Below are 23,965 nucleotides of genomic sequence, written 5' to 3' on the forward strand. Positions count from 1 at the left end.
ATTAGGGGACTTCACCTATCCAGCATAGCTGGTGGGAATCAAAGCTTGTCCTTCACTAGATCTTAGGGAAGAGGGCTCTTTAGGTAACACCCTAGACCCTTTGTGCTGCTGCCTGCAGATCAAGATAAGGTCTTTGCCTCGTGCAGCATGTCTCCGGCTGTAACCTCAGGGCCGCTAGACAAACCAATGCTACCCTTGCAAGCTTCTGTAGAACAGTGGCACTTACTGGCCCGGGCTAGCCATTGGGGTGCCAGCACAGGTGCTTACTGCTAGTGATCTTTGAGCCAATGTTGCTGTTAAGGTGAAACAGTTTAGGAATCTTACTGTGTTTCCTCCCCCACCACAGAGCTGAGCCCCTTGGTAAATGTTCACTGTTAAGGGTCAAGGTCATGAGTCTAAGCCATCAGCCTTGCTATGTCAGTTTCAATACCATTTTTAGACCACTAGTCTAACAATTCAGCTCTTACCCAGGTCTTTTGAACTCCAGAGGATGCTGAAGGACTGTGTGTCCAGAGCGATTTCAATGTCTCCTGACCAGGTTTCATTCCAGGCATCATGCACATCACCTCCAGCCAGGTTCATCTGCTGGAGGGGTTTCCCATTCTCAAGCCAATAGAGGGTTGCTCTCTGCCAGTCTAGAAACTGGTGTGTGATGATGCTCTTGGAATGGTAGAGCACACTGGTTGCCATGCCAATGAATCGGGTAACTCGGATGTCAGTTCTGTCACATGTCAGCCAATAGATGTCGCCGGACGGTAGATCAACAGCAGCTGAGCAAACTGCAGGAAGAAACATCACTTCAGTGACCAGCAACTCAGAGGCACATTTAGACTCTCGGCAGCCCCAGCCACATAGACTAGTCTTAGCTTCCCCCAGGCCTCCTCCTCTTCCCCTCAAGCAGTGGGGGGAAACAAGGTTCTGTATTGGCCCCCTAAAGTCAGGGCCTGGTTTTCCCTTGCCAGAAGGAGATGGCAGTTGAGAGGCCATCTCTCCTGCAGTGGGGAAGCCAGGTCCAGGGGGTTTGGCACTTCCAAGGTTTGGGTGAATTGGTAGAAAGGAATGGCTAAAAAGCCACAGGAATATTCTGTTAAAAGCCAGAAACTGAAGGTAGTTAGGCATGGGACATTGGTCTGATTTGTTGTATGATTTGTAAAGTGCATGTTCTCAGATTCAGCATCTCACCTGGCAGCCCGGTTCGGATGGCTTCTTTCCTTCGTGGGTGCCTAGTGAAGCGCATCAGGTCCCCTTCATCATCTGTCCAGTAGAGGAAGTGTCTTTTCCAGTCGACATCCTGCAGGTGGATGCTATGTGGCCACTCCAGCACCAGGGTGCTCTTTAGAGCCAAACTCTTTGGGTCCACTTGTAGTGAGTGGATCATTTTGTCAGTTGAATACAGGAAGGTCAGCTCTGGGGAACAGGTTAGTGCCAGGGTTAGATTGCCATGCATGAGTGAAAGGATGCTAGCCTATTAGATGTTAAAAAGCTGACTATCCTAACCCCATCCAGATACAAGCCATCTGCAGTCTCTTGAGCAGGGTGATGAAACTCAGCCCCTCCTAGAGAGATGGATCAGGTTTGGTTTCTTTGGCACCAAGATGATCTCCTGAAGAATGCTCCCTTCTAAAGCACAGGGGACCCCCCTCCCCTTTGCCAACTGCAGCTGGGTGAGGTGTTGGGGGGAGTTCCAAGCTATCTAGGGCAAAGACTTCAGCTGAAAACCATAAGCTAGCCAATGCAGCAGGAGCTCCTCTAGGAGTGATGCACTTGAGTGCACAGCAGTATTCTGCATTAGCCTCAGTTGCCAGAGGGGTTTAAGTGGTCCATGTGGGGTGGTCACAGCAGCTTATACTCCAGGTGGCCAGGCATGGATCCTAGCCAGATCACAACCCGGAGACATGGCTCTAGTCTCCTAGCTTGAGATGGATGATCCAACACCATCCTAGTTATTGCTACTACCCAGTCCCTTGGCAGCAGCTGGGGGAGTTGCCAGAGGGGTCAGATGTAAGAGCTCTGTGCCCTACAGCTCCCTCTCAGAGGTTCATGCCCTTCACCCCATGCTGGAGCATCCTCTCCCCTTTAGAGAGGTCAGTGGCACTCAGGCCAGTCATACTGTGCCTGACTAGGCCACTGAGCTTGGAGCACTGACTGGCCAGGTGGTGGCCAGTGTTGGGATGGGAGAGCTGGGTCCTGTGGGTGACACCATGCAGGTAGTGCATTGCTAGTCTGATGGCCTCCCAAGGCAGCTGCTGAGTTAAAAAAAATTTATAAGACAACTTCTGTGTTTAGAGCCACAAGCCTACCTGCACACTTGCCAGAAGGCAGAAGGTGAGTACCTTCTGGACAAGCACACTTATAGCCCTTTGGATGGACAGGTGACAACAGGCAGATGTGACTACACAGTCCTGGAGCACATGCAGTTGTGTTCCCTAGAGAGCAAGGCAGTTGGTATTAGATTACTGACAATATTAAGATTGAGAGATTTGCCTAGAGTCACTGGCTGTGGATTATTTTCTGGACTCCTATGATAGGAGAAACCTACTAGACAGTCTTGGGACCTTCTTGCTCCAGCTACTGACAGCCTGTCTTGGAGCAGTGCTTCACTGGCCATCCCAGAAGCCCATGAATGTTTCCTCTGGGCCACTTGTGCTGTCAGCTACAGCCAGCCAAACCCTGCTGCCTTCTCAGCTGCACTGCTGAAGCATGCAGACCTCCTAGCCACCTTGGCCTAGTAAGAACTTCTGTCAAGTTTTGAAGATTTGAACTGGTGTCTGGAGGATGGCCAGTTCTCAGGTGGGCCCCATTCTTGCTCTTGGGGCATGGATGGGGTGCAAAGGGGCTCAAAGTGGGCTCCCCTTGTTGTGTCTGTGCAAGTTTGGAGCAGCTCAGAGGCTGCTCCAGGGCCTCATGGGAGGCTTTACAGCAGACCCCTTGGGGCCCCACCTGCAGCAAGTACAACTCCCACCAGGAGTCAGAATAGGTATAGCAGAGTCTGCCCATGTCCCTGACCTGCCTTCTTTGCCAGGAGCTAGGAGAAGGCCCTGCACAGAGCACTTGTGGTATCCCTACTCAGACCAGGGAGGCTCCCTGCACAGGCACGGCCTTCCCATGCCCTGTGAGCCCCACCCCACCAGAAGGCTTTGGTGTCATTGACAGACCAGTGATTCACTGAGTAGTCAGATCAGAACGGTCTTCATATCTCATCTGAAGCTGCCCAATGCCTAGTTGATCCTTTGGGGAAAAGGAACCCTTTCCATTAACAGGGGAGCAACAGGACTGGAGTGACTAGTTAAAGCTTTCAGTAACTTCCTGCACTGAGAGTCACCATATGGAAGCTACTCTGTTAGCAGAGCAGTGAGCTGAATTGAAGTAGTGCTGTTTGCCACTCAGCAGGTTACCATGATGGGTACTAGGTGCCAGGCTCTGCATTGCTGTAGAATTGGTGAAGTTAGCAGCATTGTGACCAAGTTACTGCAGCATAGCTGGATTCCACCCCCCACCACACAGAGTTGTGGGGGAAAGCAGTCTGCTCAGACTTACTTGGAGGCTGTTGGAGTTCATGCAGCACGGTGAATGCAGAGATGGAGGTGTTCACCAGCACCACTGTCTCCCCTGGTGAGCTGCGGGAAGCAGAGAGGAGTTTTTCTTGGTCTGCCCAGAAGAACCAGTTCTCAAACACCATGAGTCCCAAAGGGTCCTGATCTTTCAGTAAGATCTCTGGAAAGGAATATCGCCCACTGCCATCCACTTTTATGGTTTCTATGGACTGAAAAAAAAAACAGGTGGATTGAGGAGTCAGTATTGGGGTACCACAACAGCTCTCCAGGATGAGCAGTATTCAGTGATGCAATCGTTACTCTATAAAGCACATTTATATTGTCTGAACAGGAGGAAGTTGTGGCATCTCTTTTCACTAGTGTTTGTAGCAAGCTCCATGGACAGTTTAGTTTTGCCCAGAAGTTTTGAACCTCAGGTCTGCAGGCTGCTCTAGTTCATGCAAGATCTAGCAATCCTGCAGAGACATGATCACACCTGGTCTCTTGCTGGGAGAGTTGGCAGGTGTCCAGTGAGCTAGTTACCTTGGAAGAGAAGCTATTTGCAGAGCAGAGTACACAGGGCCATCCCTAGCTGTTCTGGGGCCCTATGCAGCCCCCCTGGGGCAGTGTGGGGCCCCAGGCCTCTGTTGGGGGAGCTGGGGGAACCACCCCCCAGCACTTAACAGCAGTGCAGCTGTGGCTGGGTTGCTGCACTTCCCACTGCTGGTGAGTGCAGCCCCAGCCCTGCTGCAGAGCTCAGGGGAGTGGGGGCAGGGCTGGGGCCCTGGGGAAGAGCTGGAGCAGCATGCAGGTCACCAGGAAATTTGGTGCCCCATGCAGCTGTGTACAGGGAAGGATGGCCCTGAGAGTACAAGGCCTTCAGAGCTGTACGAGTTAGAATGGTGTCTGTATAATGTAGAAGGGAAGGTGGAGTGATCTTTCTTGCCCTTAACCACCCCTTTACTGCAGAGGTCTTTTAGTAGACAGTTTAAACTAGCCTTGCATGCCTGATCCCAGGTACTCCTGTTTAATAGGAAGGCTCATGCTGCTTCACCCCTATGTTCACCATTTGTATATAGTTAGGATACCTCACAAGGCACACTTTGGGTTTTTGAATGATACATTTTGTACAATCTACTGATCCTGTGGAAGTGTCTAACTGCATGCAAAGTTATGAAAATTTGCTATAGGATTGTTACTGAAATACACTAATTCTGGGTAATGCCCACACCATTTTGGTAGAGGCACACTTGCATGCCAGCAAGGTGCTAAAGAGTCATTACCTACTTAATGGTCCATTCACCAGTGGGGGAAGAAATTTACATTGCAGGAACATTCTCAAACCTTGTGTCCACATGGTACTGTCACCATGACTCAGCAAGGCTGTTTCTAGCACAAGTGGACTTAAAGGGGAAGAGAGGTGCAATCAGTGTCTCCTTCCATCTCTGCTCATGAGAGCAGTGACTCAGAACCGAGCAAAGGGAGTAGCCATCCTAGGCTGGAAAGGGAGGCAGCCTGAGACATTTTGCTTTTAAGTTCATTTAGGGATCTGGATAAACTGAAGAAATAGTCTAAAATAAATGGCATGAAATCCAATAGGACAAATGTAAAGTACTCCACTTAGGAAGGAACAATCAGTTGCATACATACTAAATGGGAAAGGACTGCCTAGGAAGGAGTACTGCAGAAAGGGATCTGGGGGTCATAGTGGGTCACAAGCTAAATATGAGTCAGTGTAACACTGTTGCAAAAAACCATGATCATTCAGGCTGTATTAGCAGGAGTGTTGTAAGCAAGACATGAGCAGTAATTCTGCTCTGTGCTGATTGGGCCTCATCTGGAGTGAGGTGTCCAGTTCTGGGCACCACATTTCAGGAAAAATGGAGACAATCCAAAAAGCAACACAAAAGGATTAAAGGTCTAGAAAAAAAGTGACCGAGAAGGGACATGACAGTTTTCAAAGTACATAAAAAGGTTGTTACAAGGAGGGAGGAAGGAAAAATATTCTCCTTAACCTTTGAGGATATGACAAGAAGCAATGGGCTTAAATTGCAGCAAGGGAGCTTTAGGTTGGGCACGGAGGGGTGGGGAAGAGACCTTCGTGTCAGATTGGTTAAGCCAGGGGTGACCAACCTGTGGCTCCAGAGTCACATGGGGCTCTTCAGAGGTTAATAATGGGCTCCTTGTATAGCCAGACTCTGGGGCTAGAGCTACAGGTGCCAACTTCCCAATGTGCCGGGTTGTGGGGTGCTCACTGCTCACCCCCTGGTTGAGGCACAGGCCCTGCCCCCACTCCACCCCTTCCCCTGAGCCTGCTGTGCCCTTGTTCCTCCCCCTCCCCTCTGAGCCTCCTGCACATCTGGAAACAGCTGACTGGGAGGTGCAGGTGCTGATCAGCAGGGCTGCTGGTGGGCAGGAGGCGCTGGGAGCCAGGGGGAGCTGATGGGGGGCTGCTGACGTATTACTGTGGCTCTTTGGCAATGTACACTGGTAAATTCTGCCTCCTCCCGTGCAGGTTGGCCACCCTTGGGTTAAGTGCTGGAATAAATTGCCTAGGGAGATGCCACAACCTCCATCATTGTCTAACCTGCTCTTAAAAGCCTCCAAACACCATCAGGGATGGTCTAGATGATACTTTAGTCCTGTCCCCTGCCCTCCTGGCAGGGCTAGATGACCTCTCAAGGTCCCTTCCATAAATTATGATTAGCTTGCTTTTGTCATCTTGCTGTGTTTGTAATGAATCTGGATTTACACTTGCAATCACTTCAAAACAAGTTGAACTGGAGCAACAGATTTCATTGAAACCAGTGTGTTTAAAAAGGGTTTAAGAATCTCCACTGGGGCTGGCGAGTCTGGTGCTGCACCACCCACGGTTGGACTGACTGGAGCGTGCACTGTCCAGGGTCCTGACCAGCACAAGGGCACATTTTGGGGAAGCCAGGCTGGGACTGGGGATATGTCGGTGTCACCCTGTATGTAATTCATGAGTGACTTGTCAGAGCGCTTATTTGGCTAGGAGAACATTTGCATGCTGAAGGCTGTGTGTGATCAGACACTGGAGGGGTTGTGGCTCACCAGCCAAGCAGTGTAAAAAGGCATCCCAAGCAGGAGAGCTGAAAGGGACCCTGCAATCCCAATAGTACCCTGGGGAATGTCACACCCTGGCAGAGTGGCTTAAAACAAGGTTTAGAAATTTCATCAAGTAGTAATTGATCTTCAGGCTCCTTTCCCCAGAGAAAGCAAGGCCCAGAAGTCAGTAGTATTTTAGTGACCTGCCAGGGTTGAACTCCTTGGGACAGCCAGCTATTTATGAAGCTGGTCCAATCAGTTATTGGAAACAGGAGCTAGAGATCTCCCTGTACCTCCTTATACTCGCTGATCCAGTACAGTCTGCCAGTTATGGAATCCAGAGTCAGTCCCAAAGGTTCTTCCATGGGGACAACAGCAAGCACTTGTCTGTCAGAGCCATCCATTCCTGCTGCCTCGATCATGGTCCTGCCCTTCTCACCGTGATTCACCCAGTACATGTACCTGCGAGGAAGGTTACAGGACAATGCTGAGTATTGTGTTCTGGCCTGCTAGCTGATATTTGCTTGCAGAGGTAATCATGATGCATACTCAGGCTGCTCTAGGGTGAGAGCCATGCAGGTAGATGGATATCCCAGAGCTCTAGGCTTGTTCCCTTATCAAGGAGATGGCTCAACACATTCCAGGTGCCCTTGACACTGCTTCATACTGGTGCTTACAGCTGTTCTGTTGGCATGATGCGAACAAGCACTCACCAGTGCTCTTACTAGCTAGTAGTGGGACTTCTAGTGAGTTGTGCACTCATGGTTTCTAACAGTCTTAGAGGAAGAATAAAGCACCCAAGATGGAAGCTTAGAGGTTAAAGCAGGCCAATCCAGACTGCTTTAGAGTGGTTCTTGCCCACATCTGGTTCTCACCTTTTTGCTGGATACACAGTCAGCTGCTCAGGTACCAAGTTCTTCTCTAGCACCTTTATGTATCCCCGGCCATCACTTAGACCAGCACAGATGGTCTGGGGGTGGCTGCTGGCCCAGTACAGCTGCCCTGTGAACCAGTCTACAGATATGCTGTTCACACCATGGACATCTAAGAGACAAAGGATTGTTAGCTATGAAGTCCCTGCTCACTAATCCTCTGGGGCACAGAGGCAGCTACTAACCCCATGAAATCAGTGCCCCAGAGGAGAGTTCCTTTGCATTAGATGCAGGGGAGGGATGAGGCTTGTTTGTACATGACTAAGGACAGCACAGGACAGTATGGTCCCTGCTAGAAGAGGCCACCCCATTGTTACTGACTAGCTGTGTTTTTGGGATGAGGCATCTTGTACTCAAAGCCAAGTTCTGTTGTGCACATCAGACTTGTAGGACAGATGATGAAGCTGCCCTCTGTATAGACAGAGCTGTGACCTGTTGAGACTTTCCCAGCCCTCCTGCTGGGTGAAGCACTGTACACAGACATCAAGGCTCATTGCTACCTTCAGCTCTCAGGGCAAAGGAGAGTGTTTACTGCGTTCTAGTCTCAGAGAGAAAGTGGTATGTGATCTATTCAACCTTGAAGCCCAGAACAGAGTGCCTTATTGCAGAGGCAGTTACCTGGGTAGAGTAACATGTTGCCCTTCCCAGGCATATAGATATGCAGACTTTTGCCTTCATCCACCCAGTAATAAGCTTCCCTCAGCAGATCATAAGCAATTGCTCCAGGCGTGGCATTTGTGGAGATGAGGCTCTGATGGGTACGGGTTCTCACATCGAGAAGAACAAGGTCAGGGCCAGTTGCTAGCAAGATTTGCGTAGCATTGTCTGCAATGAAAATAGAGATTATATGCTTGTTACTGAGCCAGCAGGCTCATGACCACCTTCCCTCCACCCCTGCTAAGCTGGAGGGAAAGGCAGGCCTGTGGAGGGGGTCCTGTGCTGCCCATTCCAACATGGAGCTGGGATGCTCTGTCAGCCCCCTGGTACACCAAATGGTGGGGACAGCCTAGAGTTCAGAGAAGCAGGCTCAGACTGAGCAGGAGCAGCCAGAGGCAGCTAGCTGGAGAAAGGCCAGAGAGTGGGCAGGGGTGAGCAGTAGCTGCAGTCAGAGGCTACAGGGCAGCACCACTTATGCAGGAGAGAGGATCCCAGCTAGGACAATGCCTTAGTGTGCTGCTCCTGGGGGCTAGGAGAGGATCTTCTTGGTAAGATCAGTGAGTTGTGCCAAGGGTACACCACCTTGTATTGTCTGGCAGCCCTAGTAAAGAAAGTCTCCCGCTCCCCAAAATGCAGCAATGCGTATGGGGATACCAAGGGCTGGAGCAGCTGCCTGAGCTGGTGATTTGTAGAGCCTGCTACTAGACTTCTAGATGCAGTGGCGCACTGGTGCTCGCAGCTGCACCTTGCAGTGGGGGTCAGCTCTTGTGTAACTGGAAGTGATCTACTCCAGAGCAGTCTTGCCAGGAGTTGGCTGCCTGTACCCACCAATCTTAGTGGGAGTGGGCCTTCTGCATGGCCACATGTAGTGCTGCTAGGATCTCTTTATTCAAGCCTCACTGGGATGCAGCTGCCTCTGGATGAATTGCTGCAGGTAACTGGCACTTGTTGCACCGAAGGTGCATGGGGGAGGTCAGAGCAGGTTACATGGCATTCCCTTGATTGCAGAAGGTTTTCCCAGCCACCATTACCAGGATTAGCATCTGGTTCTAGGAGCCAGATATTGCTAATCTAATGCACACATATTAGTTTAACCCCTCTGGCATTAGAGCTAGAGGCCTTCTCATCTTGCTTGATAGGAGGACTTAGAACTGTTCTCCATCGCTAAACCAGGCAGGGGCTTGCTTGGATTCTGTACACAGCATCATGCACTGCTATTTAACAGTGGCAGCTGTGCCCAGGCCTGCTTTTCAGTGCTCAGCCCCTCCAGGATCTCAGAGCTTGTCTACATACTGATGGGCCCCCTCTAGTTCAAGACTTACCCCTCATCTAGCTCAGGTCTCTCCACTCTGGGCAGTCAGGCTAATATCAAGGCCTGTTCAGGACTGGTGGCCAGTTTCAGCCTGTCCCCCAGAGAAGAGGAACATGCACTCTAAACAGGGTTTGCTGGGAGAGTCAAGTTTATGGATATGTTTATGAAGGGACAGGAATTATGCTCAAGTTGCTAGTCCCCATAACCTTGGGGAGGGGTCAGCCAGGTAAGTTTGGTATAGCTGCCACTTGCAATATCAGCTAGACAGCTGGGTTACAACTATGACAAGCCAAGCAGTAGAATCATTGCTGCAGTCTTCCTAGCAGTAGGAAAGCTAAACACTTTTCATGTGTTAGCCTGGCTTTCAGCTGGCAATAGGAGGAGCCCAGTCCCACTACCTGTGGTCATCAGGTGTTACTTACCAGCAACTTCACAGATGGTGCCGGAGTGGAGCTGGTACCCTTTTACACAGTCACAGGTAAAAGAACCAAGTGTGTTCTTACACAGCTGGCTACAGGGACTATACACAAGGGAACATTCATCCACATCTGTAAGGGGAGAATGTCACTAGGTTAGGAAACTGAACAGCCAGTAACTCAGGTAAACTTTCTAGGCCAGTCTGTACATGTCGCCCATTAGAGAAGCTGACTAGGAACAAGTGCTACCACAGTGTTTGTGGAATTCAGGTCTGAGAAAAAGCTCTCAGTTCCAAGCAGAGAGAGAAGAGAACTCTCCAGTACCTGCTCTTACATTCCAAGTGGTGGAAAATGCCTGCCACCACCATTTGTGTGCAAGTTTGTGGTGTGGCCAGACGATGTTTCCCCACAGCAGCAAGCCAGCATGCCTACAGCAGCAGATCAGTCATATCAGCAAGCAGTGAAATACTACAGGAATTTAGCCCCAGTCAAGTCCCATCTTCATGGGCAATATGGTCCTCTGGTGCACTATGACCATATTGTGTCTTGTGCCCTTCCCAAGGGACACAAGATTTGTAGGCTGCTGTGTTTCTCCCCTCTTCTCCAGGACTGAATCCTTGCCTGGGCATGCCTCAAGAACTCTTAAGGTGAAGACACACTATACTGGCCTTTACAAAGGTTTATTAACACTAATACCCCTGGATGGGTAAGAAACCTAGAAGCTCTGGATCTTAAAGCATGAGCCTCTACTGCCAGAGTTAAGAGCCATGACTCTTAGCCAAGGCTGTATCAGACCATGACTGGCTGCCTGCAGAGGCTAGACTGTACATATAAGCCTGGAAACACTCACTACTGGTCAACTGGAATCCCACCAGCCCTGGACTCCCCACTGTGGGGAAAGGAAAGAGCTCCCTGCCCTGACATCTACAAAGCAGATTGCTCTGGTTGACGAGAGCATGCTCTCAAGTAGCTTTTGGAGACTCCCCTCATGCCCCTTCAGGAGACTGTCAAACAGCTGTGCCCTACCAGTGCAGTTCTGTCCATCAGCCTGGAGCTCCCATCCAGCGCCACAAGAACACCTCACGCCCCAGCTGGTGTCAGTACATGTCTCCATGCAGCCTCCATTGCTCAGAGAGCAATTTTTGCCTGCATAAAAAAGGGAACAAACCTTGACATGTGAAGTTGTGTTCAGAGGCTTCCTCACAGGATGTTACACTTTGACACTTTACGGTCTATGAGCAGTTCTACAGCAGAAAGATGTAGCGAGCTATTACCACAAGTACTGCGCTCGTCAGTCCCATCTAGACAGTCTTCCGCCTTGTTGCACATTAGAGATTCCAGGATGCATTTCCCCTCATCGCACTGGATCATGCCTTCTGGGCAGTGGGCTGTGAGAAAATATCATGTTACGAGATGCTCTGCTACTGCCCTCACTTGCAAGAGGACATTGTTGCCACACATTCACCAGAGAGGTTGTCTGACAGACTCCTTGGACAGAACTAAAGTTGATAAGAACTTTAGTTTCTGATGCTAGCTATTTTCCTGTCTGAGGCTTATTTCAGATTAGTGAGTAGATTGCTTAGGATGTGGGCTAACCTGGATACAGATACAGCATATGGCAAGCGTGGTTCATCAGGACTGACTTTGTCTGCTTCAGAAGAAAGTTACCATGTGGTCCATAATTATGGAGTGGGGTATGGAGATGCACCTCAGCTATCTGAGGACTAAACTTACTTCCATATTCCTACTACATGGAGTAAGAGCCAGAGTTTGACTATGGAGAACAAGGCCTTCTAGGCTGGTTTATGGAAATTTACCACATGGAGTTGTCCCCTTCAGTGTCTGGACACCTCCATTTCAGGTTAAGTTATTTTAGTGGTTTCATCTCTCTTTAGCTCTAGAGGACTAACTTAGCAGAGCACCTTGTTAGGGCACATGTGTAACAACAGTTAGTCTTTTAATCATTACCTGTTATCTCAGAGGCTGTCCAGAGAAACTGGCCATAAGCAATAGCCAGGCCTGACAGTACAAGTCTTAGCAATGTTTCATTAAAGTCAGATTCTTGCCCCCACCCCAATTCCCCAAAGTCCATGGGTGTGGGTCTACACAGCATTTGAGCTAGTGGGAGTAAGTGTCCCATCATGGGTTGCTACACTTAGGTAGTCAGGGTTCAGACAGTTTTGGGTTCTGAAATTCATCTCCTTTCCTAGGGCTTCAGAGGAAGAGCTCCAGCCCAAGCTGCACTTGAAGTACTGTCTGTACAGACATTTTTAGAATACTAGCCTAAGTCTAACTGGCCCATGATGGGGGGGCTCACTCCCATTAATTCAGATGCTGTGTAGATATACCCCATTAGTTTTCCCTTCTGACCCCCATCACAGCAAGATGAAAAGTTTTATTGCCACTAAGGTTTAAGTGGCTAGAGGTGGATTCAGCACGGGATTTTAGGTAAATTAGAGATGGCCATGTGGTTGGCCAATTACCTTGTTCTTGTACATGTCAAAAAAAATACCATTACTAGTTACATACCACAGACTTCTTCATCTGAAGAATCTCCACAGTTGTTGATGCCATTACACTTCCAGTCCTCCATAATGCACACTTTGTTCTTACATTGCCATTGTCCTGGTAGACAGTGGTTCTGGGGACAGTTTGCTTCATCTGAACCATCTTCACAATCTTTGTGGAGGTCACAGATCTCCCAAGGATCAATACATTGAGAACTCCCCCAACATGGAACTTTTCTGTCTCTACAAACTATCATAAGAGACAACAGGTTACCATAACAGCAGTTTATACCTTACCAACTAAATTCTGGTTTGGTCAAGGGACTAGTGGCTTACTGGATAAGGCAGAAGTTGTTGAAATCTCCTATCAAGTGATCAATTTGATCAACACTAATCTGTAGTTGGGAGGAAGACTCCTTCAGCAGGATTTTGGCCATTTCAATTTTCCCTTCAGATTTAAGAGGCACCCTTGTTCTAAGCCCCAATTGCTACCTTGATGTTCAAGCATCTAGTAGCCTTCACTTGCTGAAGCCTCAAGTTTTGCTTGGCAGAGACATGAGCAGTCTCTTCAACAGCTCAATATCTAGTTACTAGACACCAGAAAACAGCAAGCAAGAACAATCCTACGGCAAGTGAACCCCAGGAAACTTAAGGTTAGACCAGTGGGAAGGGTTGTTTGAACAACATTCCTGCACTTTAGAGTCAGCCATGTACCAGACTAGCCATCCCAGGTAAGAAGCACCCTGGGGTCCAGTGAAGTAAGTTTACAGGATTGAGATTTGCTTCATTAAGAGGCTCCCACTAAGTCAGTCTTGGAAAAGGGCCCAATACAATAGTACTGGGCAGTTTAATAGTGTTATTTACCTGAATAAAGAGCCCTCACTAAATATCAGGTCGCCCATTGAGTTGGTCTTTGCCTACAGTCCAGTTACAAGCAAGCCATTCCTTGTACAACATGGAAGGTGAAATTTGTTCATACTAAAGGAGCTCAGGCACTCACATTTGACTCTAAGTTGGGACTCTGTTGCATGGCTTGTAAAAAAAATCCAGCCTCTTGGTCTTCAGGAGGCAATTGCAGTCTTAACCCCCCCAAAAAAGCTAGTGGTTCTAAAGCACCACTACCAAGCAGAGTGGAGATGCCCACCACTTCCCCAGAAAGCTAACTGGGGGTATAGGTGCCCAACAGTCAGGGCAGGGAAAAGGGCCTACCATGATATGCCATTCACAGTTATCAGACATGGATTATGGTCTCCCTCATCCAGAAAGCCAATGTTTTCTGGATTTCCAGTATTGAGGGGGACAGACAAAGAAGCAGACTCCTTCCTTCTGCTTTTCTGACACTAGATGCAGTCATACTTGACCATGCATTTATAGAATCCTCACTCTGGAGGAATTTCAGTGGGAGGAACCACAGCTCAGCTAATCTCTAGCTCTAGAGGTCTGCTGCAACCGAGCATGCATCCAGTAGTCAGATCTTTGCTGTTAAAGCAAGTAGCTGATGGAGCATTTGGGAACTACATTTCTAGATACACTTTGACTCTAAGTATCTTTATTGATAAGCTTAGTGCAATACATACCACAGTTTCTCTCATCTGAGCCATCTATGCAGTCACTGGTACCATCACAGAGCCAGCTACTAGAAATGCACCCTCCATTGTCACACTGCCATGCATTTGGGTCACCACGACATGCTGCTTCTGAACAGCAGGAAGAAAAGACAGGAAAATCTTTAACAGCTGTGACATTGCAGGCAAGCCACTATTGCTGTCCTGTCAATTGTACGATACCGCTATCCTGTGGGCATGTTGGACCCTTCCAGTCTAGAGAAGAGAAACCAAGCATTTAACTGCTAGGCTAATGCCACTAGCATGATGTTGCAGCAGTCCAATTTGCCACAGATAGCCACTGCTTGCTTGATGACTAGAACTGGTTAAAAAACCAAAACATAGGCATCCGATGAAGTGAGCTGTAGCTCACGAAAGCTTATGCTCAGATAAATTGGTTAGTCTCTAAGGTGCCACAAGTACTCCTTTTCTTTTTGCGAATACAGACTAACACAGCTGTTACTCTGAAACTCACCACAGTGCTCATCAGTCCCATCTGGGCACTCTTGTTCTCCATTACAGAGCCACACGAAAGGAATGCATTTCTCTCCACACGCAGCCTGCTGCAAGGCATGACAATTTCTTTCACCTGCCGAGAAACAGATGTGCAAGGCTGGAGTCAGAGTGTAGGCAGCCTGCCAGGTTCAAAAACTAGAGACTCAGTTGTAAGTGTTTGTTCCAGCAGGAGCAATTTGTTGCTGCAGCACATAGGAAGATCAGACTTGGCAGCCCTTGGAAGAATCTAAAGAAGATTGACAACCTGGACTGATTTGAGAGGAGGCAGCGAAGTGGCAAGGACACCAGTTGGTCACGGGCTAGTTACAGGTTAGAATTGATGCTATTCCTGGTCCTTGGGAGGGGAGGCAAAAGTCTACACCTGATACCTTGCTGTTGGGATGCCATGGTGTATGTCTTTAACCAAGGCTCCTCCCTCATTTCTGGTTATATAGTCCAGAAAGCAGTCTGGTCAGGACTGCTAGGGTCTCCTAAGACTAGAGCTGTTCAATGCCCAAGTATGTCTCAGTGAGGGATGGAGGGAGGGAGGGAGTATACTAGCATCAGTGAGTCAATAGCCATTTGCACTATGCACTTGAGTATGGAGTAACGCTCTTCTGCTAAAGGTGGCACCCAGAGCACTTCCTGCTGCAGGACCAGGTCTAGATCAGCCCCATACCAGATGTAACAGCCCAAGGGGCAGACTGGATAGATTCCTGTGAGCCTGGAAGCAGGATGTAAGATATCAAAAGAGTCTGTCCTACACTAGTGACTGGGAATGTTCCTCTCTAGCTAGCATCTGTGCTTTCCTGCTTTGTCACAAGAGGTTTGATTGGGCCTTCAGTACCCTGCCATGCTATTTCACACCAAGAGCAATAGAAACAGGTCAAGGTAGGGGCCTCCAACTCTAAAGATTAGTAGTGTTCCACTAGAGGCCAAATGAGGAACTGCTAAACTGCCCATTATGCATGGTCAGCTACATGAAGAGCCAGTTTTAATATAGTCTAGTTAGGGTTACTGACTAGAGACAGCTGCTCCTTCTTAGAGCCTCAGCACCACAGAGGTAATGCATGCAGCTTGAGACAGCCCTGTTACCGCCCCAGTGAGCCTGCTTTGCCCACTGGCCTCGTCACACTGACCGATCCCAGCAGGAAGGCATATGCAACTTAGCCTCCCTCCAGCAGCCACCCCAAGGAGCAAGGTGTGAAAAAAGCAGAGGCAGAGTTATTCTTTCCTTCTGGCAGCATACAGCCAAGTTAAAGGGTTGCATGTAGGGGCTTGGTGGGGTCCCCACTTGCCCTACCATACTAAAGTGCTTGAACCCTCAGTAAGTGGTACACCACAGCAGTGGTTCTCAGCCTCTCCATTTCCAGATCTGCAAAACATTTCCAGTGGAGGCAAGGACCCCTTTGGAAATCCTAGATGGGTCTGCAGACCCACAGGTTGAGAAACCTCTGCAGTACAGCACACCCGCCTTCAGATACAGCTGCGCTGTTGGCTAGCAGTCACTGGACTGAGTCATTTTGTTAGCATTGGACATACCCAAGGGCTTCACATTGCATGAAGCAAGAGCACTGTATCTGCAGTGGTTTTCAATCTCTCTTCATCTGCAGACCCCTTTGGAAATCTATTGTCTGTATAGAGGGGCCAAGAGTTATATACACTCGTGGTGCCCAGGCTCCAGCAATATTCAGGGCCCAGCTCCATCAATGTTTGGGGCCTGGTCTCTCCCCCAGCCCTGCCGCCACCCCCCCCACCTCTCCCCTGAATGTCCCCCAGCCTCCACTTGCTACCCCTGCTCACATCCCCAAGCCCCCAACTCAGGCCAACTCTGCTCTGCCAGCTCCCCACATTAACCGCTGCCACAGTGTCCCCCCCATTCACCAATGGCAGGGCAAGCTGCCCTTACCCTGCCCTTCCGCCCTATCCCTGAGGCTCTTGAACACCCCAAACCCCTCAGCCCCAGCCAGAGCCCTCATCCCCCTGCACCCTAATCTTCTGTCCCAGCCCTGAGCACCCTCCCACACCCCAAACTCCCTCCTACACACCCACCCCAGAGCATGCACCCAGACTCCATCCTAGACCCCCTCCCCAAATTCCCTCCCAGAGCCTGCACACTGCACCCCTCCTGTACCCTAATCCCCAGCCCATGGCCTGCACCCCAGACCTCCTCCCCCCCACCCAAACTCCCTCACAGAGCCTTAGGCAGGTGGGGGAGGAGGTTCTGGGCACCACCAACATTTCTACAAACCTGCCACACGTCTTGAAGTCTGTTCAGTCAGTTTTCAGTCTTAACTCTTTCACAGACCCCTTCAACATAGTCTGCAAGCCCCCAGGGGTCCATGGGCCACAGGTTAAAACCACTGGTCTAGGACACTTGACGTGTTTCCCCCCCCCACACACACACACACACACTTGTGATTGCAGGTCTTGGTAAAAAGGCTATCCTGGAGCAGATGCCATGTGCGTTCCCATTATCCCCGATCACACTTTGGCTCAGGGGACCTTCACCTTAGACAACTGACTATGCAAACTAAGAAAAACAACCCCCTGGCATTCAACCCTGCCCCCAGGAGGCAACAGGAGCCCGCATAGTTTCCCTCTGACACAGGAGCCTTGTCAAGGGAGGGGAGCCTTGCAGGGCCCCTGAACTAAGCTAGTTTGGGTCCAGAGTCAATGCCCAGGGCAATTAAGCAGGCAAGTGCGGCAAGCCCCCCCAGAAGGGACACCGAGAGTTCACAGCCAAGGCAGCCCTGGCACCTAATCGACCCGGGCAGCAGCCGCCAGGGAAGCTCCCCGAAACGAGCACCTGGCGGGAGAACTCCCCCCGGCTCGGGTGGTGGCAAGCCAGGCGCAGCGACCCGGGCGGCCGGGGAAGGAAGGGGCTACCCGCGCCGCTGGGACCGGACCCACCCTCCAGCTTGCCCCGGGGCCGGACCAGGGACCCCGCCTCCGAGCCCTGCCCGCCCCATGCCGGGACCTCCCTGCCCGAGCCCAGCCCGCTCACCTGTGCCGGGCAGCGAGCGGCCGCAGCCGGCGGCGAGGGCCAGGAGCAGCAGGCGGAGCGCGGCGCGCCGCATGGTGCAGGAGCGGTGCAGGTGCGGGAGGGAGGGAGCGCGAGGAGCTGGGGCGCGCGGCGGGGCTTTATCCCCGGGCCCGGGCCCCCATTGGGCCGGGCTGGAGCAGCCGGGCGTTAATCGCCGGGCGGGGCCCCGCCGCCCCCACCTGGCGCGGCAGCAGGTGGATGCGGCTCTCGCTGGCCAGTCACAGAGCCAGGGGCTGCCGTGCCCCCCCTGCCAGGGGATCCACCCTGCCCTGCCTGGCAGACAGCCGTGCCCCTCTGCCCTGCCCCCTGGCATACCGCTGTGCCCCCCCTGCCCCACCTGGCAGACAGCCGTGCCCCCCCTGGCAGGGGATCCCCCTGCCCCGCCTGGCAGACAGCCATGCCCCCCCTGCCAGGGGATCCCCCCTGCCCCGCCTGGCAGACAGCCATGCCCCCCCTGCCAGGGGATCCCCACTGCCCTGCCTGGCAGACAGCCGTGCCCCCCCTGCCAGGGGATCCCCACTGCCCTGCCTGGCAGACAGCCCTGCCCCCCCTGCCAGGGGATCCACCCTGCCCTGCCTGGCAGACAGCCGTGCCCCTCTGCCCTGCCCCCTGGCATACCGCTGTGCCCCCCCTGCCCCACCTGGCAGACAGCCGTGCCCCCCCTGGCAGGGGATCCCCCTGCCCCGCCTGGCAGACAGCCATGCCCCCCCTGCCAGGGGATCCCCCCTGCCCCGCCTGGCAGACAGCCGTGCCCCCCCTGCCAGGGGATCCCCACTGCCCTGCCTGGCAGACAGCCCTGCCCCCCCTGCCAGGGGATCCACCCTGCCCTGCCTGGCAGACAGCCGTGCCCCTCTGCCCTGCCCCCTGGCATACCGCTGTGCCCCCCCTGCCCCACCTGGCAGACAGCCGTGCCCCCCCTGGCAGGGGATCCCCCCTGCCCTGCCTGGCAGACAGCTGTGCCCCTCCGCCAGGGGATCCCCACTGCCCTGCCTGGCAGACAGCCATGCCCCCCCTGCCAGGGGATCCCCACTGTCCTGCCTGGCAGACAGCCCTGCCCCCCCTGCCAGGGGATCCTCCCTGCCCTGCCTGGCAGATAGCTGTGCCCCTCCGCCAGGGGATCCCCACTGCCCCGCCTGGCAGACAGCCGTGCCCCCCTGCCCCGCCTGGCAGACAGCCATGACTCCCCTGCCCTGCCTGGCAGACAGCTGGGCCCCCACTGCCGGGGATCCCCACTGCCCTGCCAGGCATACCGCTGTGCCCTCCCACCCCGCCTGGCATACCGCTGTGCACCCCTGCCCCCCTCCTGCCCCGCCTGGCAGACAGCCATGCCCCCACTGCCCTGCCCCCTGGCATACCACTGTGCTCCCCCTGCCCCGCCTGGCAGACAGCTGTGTCCCCACTGCCAGGGGATCCCCACTGCCCTGCCTGGCATACAGGTTTGCCCCCAGTGCCAGGGGCTCCCCACTTCTCTGGCTGGCAGGCAGCTGTGCCCCCACTGCCAAGGGCTCCATCCTGCCCTGCCCCGACTGGCAGACAGCTGTGCCCCCCTGCCAGTGGCTCTGGAAAAAGGTGGTTAAAGATGGGTGTCCAGCCTTAGAGGTCACTCGTGAGGGTTTGAACGCCTGCTCCCTGGGCAGGGGTGGGTCACAGGGCTTCATGCTGTTTCGTGATTATCTTTGTGCCCAGTGTCATGGCCCGGATCCGGGAAGGGTCTTAGGCATTGCAGTGCTGGGGGTCACAGCACCGAACTTTTAGACCCCTGGAAAGTCACAGGAACGGCACTGAGACCCACAACGCTGAGTTTGGTACCCAGGCTCCCCAGACAACGAATGGGGGGAGATGGGCACCTGCCAACGGGCTCCACTGAAGCCAGTTCATGAGGTGAGGTGCCACCTTGGCCAGCCAGTGGGAGAGGTCTAGGAGAGGAGTGTGTCCTGAGCCCCGCCCCAGCTGGGCTGCAAAAGGTGTCTATCTCTGCTAGCGATCCATAGCCGGGCACCTCTCTACTGGGATCAGGTGGTTTAGGTGCCTAAGACGTTTCTTGCCAGGATGAATTAGGTGCCTGCACCAAACAGCTGGAGGAGGGGTTGCTGTTGGTGCCCCCTTATAACTGTTAGCCCCGTGGTTACCGCCCTCACCCAGGTCGTAGGCGTCAATCCCCCTCTCTGCCTGAGTGGAAGGATTTGAACAGGTGTCTCCCACCCCGCAGGGGAGTGTGGTGGGCTACACGTTATAGGAGAGACAATAGCACCACCCTGCTCTGACTGTGCCTCCTGGATCGGGCCCTGGAGGCAAGTAAGGCAGAGTTTGGGGCTTGTCTGCGCACCTAGAGGGAAGCAGCAGTGTGCATATTGAGAGGCAGAAAGGTAGGTGCTGAGGAAACTTTGACCAGGAAAAGGTAGGTATCGAGTGAGTTAGGCACCTACAGGGTTAGGCGGCAGCCGAATGGGGGCTTGTGGATCACAGTGGTGCCTAAAACTGGGACTTAGGTGCCTAACTCTGGGGTTTAGGAACCTAGGTCCGGTTGTGATCTGGGCCCATGTGGCTTCTCTCACAGCACTATAATTCTAACTTTGAAACAGACAACCAAGGGACAAGAGCCTAGTGGGCAGAGGCTGAGCCATCCCAAGGAACATCGCCGCCGGGGCATGTGGGTGACACCACTCGTGAGCACAAGTGACTTCCAGCATCGCTATTTTACTCACAGTTAGGGCCCTTCATTTTCAGTTGTTATTTCGTTTAACATTTCCCAGGAACTTAGCGGTGTTTCTTACAAAAATTAAAGAAATGGGTGAAACTTGGTGCAAGACGTGAACGTAGCCATTTTCTGGGTAAATATCACTCTTTTCTCCGGGTGTGGCTTTTTAATAACTCCTGTATCTTCTAGGTTTCAGAGTAGCAGCCGTGTTAGTCTGTATCTGCAAAAAGAAAAGGAGGACCTGTGGCACCTTAGAGACTAACAAATGTATTTGAGCATAAGCTTTCGTGAGCTACAGCTCACTTCATTCTAGCTGGATACGGTTTTTGTTTTCAACCCGTTTTAGCATGGAAAGTAGTTCACCGACGTTGGTTTGCTGTGGACGCTGATAACTATCCGCACTGTCTGTACGCTGGCAACGTGGTGGGTGTGGGATTGGAAATAGTACTTGCACCAGCTCTCAGATCCTTCCGGTACTTTGGATCCGGCTCCCTGCTCCGGAAGAAGCCACCGTCTCTCCTTCCAGAGCAGGGAGCCAAATCTGGTACTTCCAAAATTCAGGTGAAAATTGGTTTGAAAAATGCATACTGGTGTGATGGGGTGTAACAACCCCGCACTGGTGAGGCAAGGGTCAAACGGCTGCTCGGGACACAGGAAGCTATGCCCCCTTGCCGCTGCTGGGCATTAAGAATGGAACAGCTCTGCTGGGTCTGGGCTGACGGAGGAGGAGAGCAGTTGAGAAGTGGCTGGGATCGAACCTCCTAGCCGAGCGACTGGAAGCCATGGGAGCCGAGGCTCATGACTCGTGTTGCTGGGGAAGGGGCTCCGCAGCCAAACCTGGGAGGAAACCAAGACCGACCCATGACACTGACACAGGTACGGGAAATGGGTAGGAAGTGACCCAGGGAGTGCGAGTAAGGGTACCAGACCCCAAGCCATGGCCTACTGCTTTGAAGGGCCCTGGGTTGGGACCTGGTGGAGTAGGGTGGGCCTTGGTTCTTTTACCCAGCCCCCAGAGACTATAGGCACTACACAGAGTAGCCCTTGACTCTTGCCTTTGGGTGACTTGACCATGGATCCTCTGACAACTGGCTTTTGTAAAAAGTGGGAATTTTTTGGTAAAAATTGGTAAAAACTGAAAATGAAGAGCCTTATCATCTGTGAAGATAAAGCCTCTCTTCTGTTTGTATCAGACAGGAGATCAGGACTGGAGCTGTGGGTAGCATCTGGGGATTCCCGGACTTGGCAAATTTCTTGTTTCATGGATATAAGAGCACCTGGAGTGAGCAAATTAGCTGTGGGCATCAGGGGAGGTGTCTGGTGGCTAGAGAACAGGACACAGAATCAGAAGGATCTAGGTTCACTTCCTACCTCTGAGGAAGACTCCCTGTGTGGCTTAATCTCAGCTCCTTTCTTCCTTTAATAGACAATTATTGACTTTTAGCAATAAACCTGACCAATATGGGTTATTTGGCCTCTTGAATATATTTCATAATGAACCAACAAGTGGTCAAGCAATTGACTGTACAATTTACCAACATTCAAGTAACACTTCTCTCCTCTGCAGGGGCCAATTTATCCATGTTTGCATGGGGCCACATAAGTAGAGAGAAAATACATTGCACCAAGCATGAACTAGATGGGAACTAATAGGACTTTCCAGTCCCTAAGATGTGCCGGAGATTGCATTTCTGTCTCTCCCTGTCCTCTTGCATTCTGAAACGAACCATGGTGCTGGCAACCAAAGGGCCAATCCACGATAACAAATCAGCAGGTCCTGATAACCTGCATCCAAGAGTTTACAAAGAACTGGCTGAGGAGCTCACTGGACCATTAATGTTGATTTTCAATAAGTATGAGAGCACTGGGGAAGTTCCGGAAGACTGGAAGAAAACTGATGTTGTAACAATTTTTTTAAAAGGGTAAATGGGATAACCCAGGTAATTATAGGCCTGTCCGCCTATCAATCCCAGTCCAAAATAATGGAGTGGCTATTTAATATCTTTATCAACAACCTGGAAGAAAACATAAAATCACCACTGATAAAGTCTGCAGATGATGCAAAACGTGGGGGAGTGGTAAATAATGAAGAGGAAAGGTCATTGATTCAGAGCAATCTGAATTGCTTGGTAAATTGGGCGCAAGCAAACACTGCATTTTAATACAGCTACGTGCAGATGCATGCATGGGGGAACAAAGAATGGAGGCCATGCTTACAGGATGGGAGACTCCATCCTGGGAAGTAGTGACTGTGAAAAAGTTTTTGGGGTGGGTAGGTGGATGATCAGCTCCTGATGAGACACTGGCCAAAAAGGGCTAATGCAATCCTGGGATGCATAAACAGGGGAATCTCAAGTAGGAGTAGAGAGGTTATTTTACCTCTATATTTGATACTGGCACAATCACTGCTCTAATACTGTGTCCACAATTCAAAAAAGGATGGTGATAAATTGGAGAGGGTTCAGAGAAGAGCCACAGGAATGGTTAAAGGAATAGAAAACTGGACTTATGGTGATAGTCTCAAAGAGCTTAATCTATTTATCTTCACAAAGAGAAGATTTGAGGGTGACTTCTCCCAGTCATAGATTTAAGGTCAGAAGGGACCCTCATGATCATCTAGTCTGACCTCTTGCGCATTGCAGGCCACAGAACCTCACCCACCCACTCCTGTGATAGACCCCTAGCCTCTGGCTGAGTTACTGAAGTCCTCAAATCATGATTTAAAGACTTCAAGTTACAGAGATTCCACCATTTACACTGGTTTAAACCTACAAGTAACCAGTGTCCCATGCTGCAGAGGAAGGCAACACTCCCCGCTCCCACCTGCCCGAGTCTCTGCCAATCTGACCTGCAGGAAAATTCCTTCCTGATCCCAAATATGGTGATCAATTAGACCCTGAGCATTTTCGCAAGACCCACCAGCCAGATACCTGGGAAAGAATTCTCTGTAGTAACTCAGAGCCCCCCAACCCATCTAGTGTCCCATCACTAGCCACTGGGGACATTGGCTACTAGCAGTGGCAGATCGGCTACATGCCATTGTAGGCAGTCTCATCATCCCATCCCCTCCATAAACGTATCAAGCTCAGTCTTGAAGCCAGTTAGGATTTTCACCCTCACAGCTCCCCTTGGAAGGTTGTTCCAGAACTTCCCTCCTCTGATGGTTAGAAACCTTCACCTAATTTCAAGCCTAAACTTGTTGATGACCAGTTTATATCCATTTGTTCTTGTGTCCACATTGGTGCTCACCTTAAATGACTCCTCTCCCTCCCTGGTATTTATCGCTCTGATGGATTTATAGAGAGCGGTCATATCTCCCCTCAGCCTTCTTTGGTTAGGCTACACAAGCCCAGCTCTTTGATTCTCCTCTCATAAGGTAGATTTTCCATTCCTCGGATCATTCTAGTAACCCTCCTCTGGTCCTGTTCCAGTTTGAATTCTTAAACACGGCAGATCAGAATTGCACACAGTATTCCAGATGAGGTCTCACCAGTGCCTTGTATAATGGTACTAACGCTTCCCTATTTCTAATGGAAATACCTCGCCTGATGCACCCTAGGGCTGCATTCACCTTTTTCACAGCCGCATCACACTGATGGCTCATAGTCATCCTGTGATCAACCAATACAGCTGGGTCTCCTCCTCTGTCACTTCCAACTAAGTCCCCAGCTTATAGCAATAATCCTTCTTGTTAGT

At 51.4% G+C, this 23,965-nt stretch overlaps 1 protein-coding gene across 1 annotated transcript in view; it reads right to left on the reverse strand.

Annotated features, from left to right (window-relative positions):
• Positions 1 to 17,613, reverse strand: part of LOC141985729 (prolow-density lipoprotein receptor-related protein 1-like) — a 37,063-nt gene extending 19,450 nt beyond the window's left edge. Inside the window, exons 1-14 of the mRNA XM_074949917.1 lie at positions 17,533 to 17,613; positions 14,506 to 14,619; positions 14,004 to 14,123; positions 12,449 to 12,676; positions 11,194 to 11,307; positions 10,946 to 11,065; positions 9,926 to 10,051; positions 8,153 to 8,359; positions 7,478 to 7,646; positions 6,896 to 7,064; positions 3,538 to 3,763; positions 2,301 to 2,426; positions 1,183 to 1,407; positions 468 to 779 (exon numbers count right to left, since the gene is read on the reverse strand). Of these exons, the coding sequence (XP_074806018.1) occupies positions 468 to 779; positions 1,183 to 1,407; positions 2,301 to 2,426; positions 3,538 to 3,763; positions 6,896 to 7,064; positions 7,478 to 7,646; positions 8,153 to 8,359; positions 9,926 to 10,051; positions 10,946 to 11,065; positions 11,194 to 11,307; positions 12,449 to 12,676; positions 14,004 to 14,123; positions 14,506 to 14,619; positions 17,533 to 17,605 (2,329 nt within the window). The 5' untranslated portion in view covers positions 17,606 to 17,613. The remainder of the gene's footprint in view (positions 1 to 467; positions 780 to 1,182; positions 1,408 to 2,300; positions 2,427 to 3,537; positions 3,764 to 6,895; positions 7,065 to 7,477; positions 7,647 to 8,152; positions 8,360 to 9,925; positions 10,052 to 10,945; positions 11,066 to 11,193; positions 11,308 to 12,448; positions 12,677 to 14,003; positions 14,124 to 14,505; positions 14,620 to 17,532) is intronic.
• Between the last annotated feature and the right edge of the window lie 6,352 nt (positions 17,614 to 23,965).

This window comes from Natator depressus, chromosome 4 (genome assembly GCF_965152275.1).
Source record: "Natator depressus isolate rNatDep1 chromosome 4, rNatDep2.hap1, whole genome shotgun sequence".
Classification (NCBI taxonomy): domain Eukaryota; kingdom Metazoa; phylum Chordata; order Testudines; family Cheloniidae; genus Natator; species Natator depressus.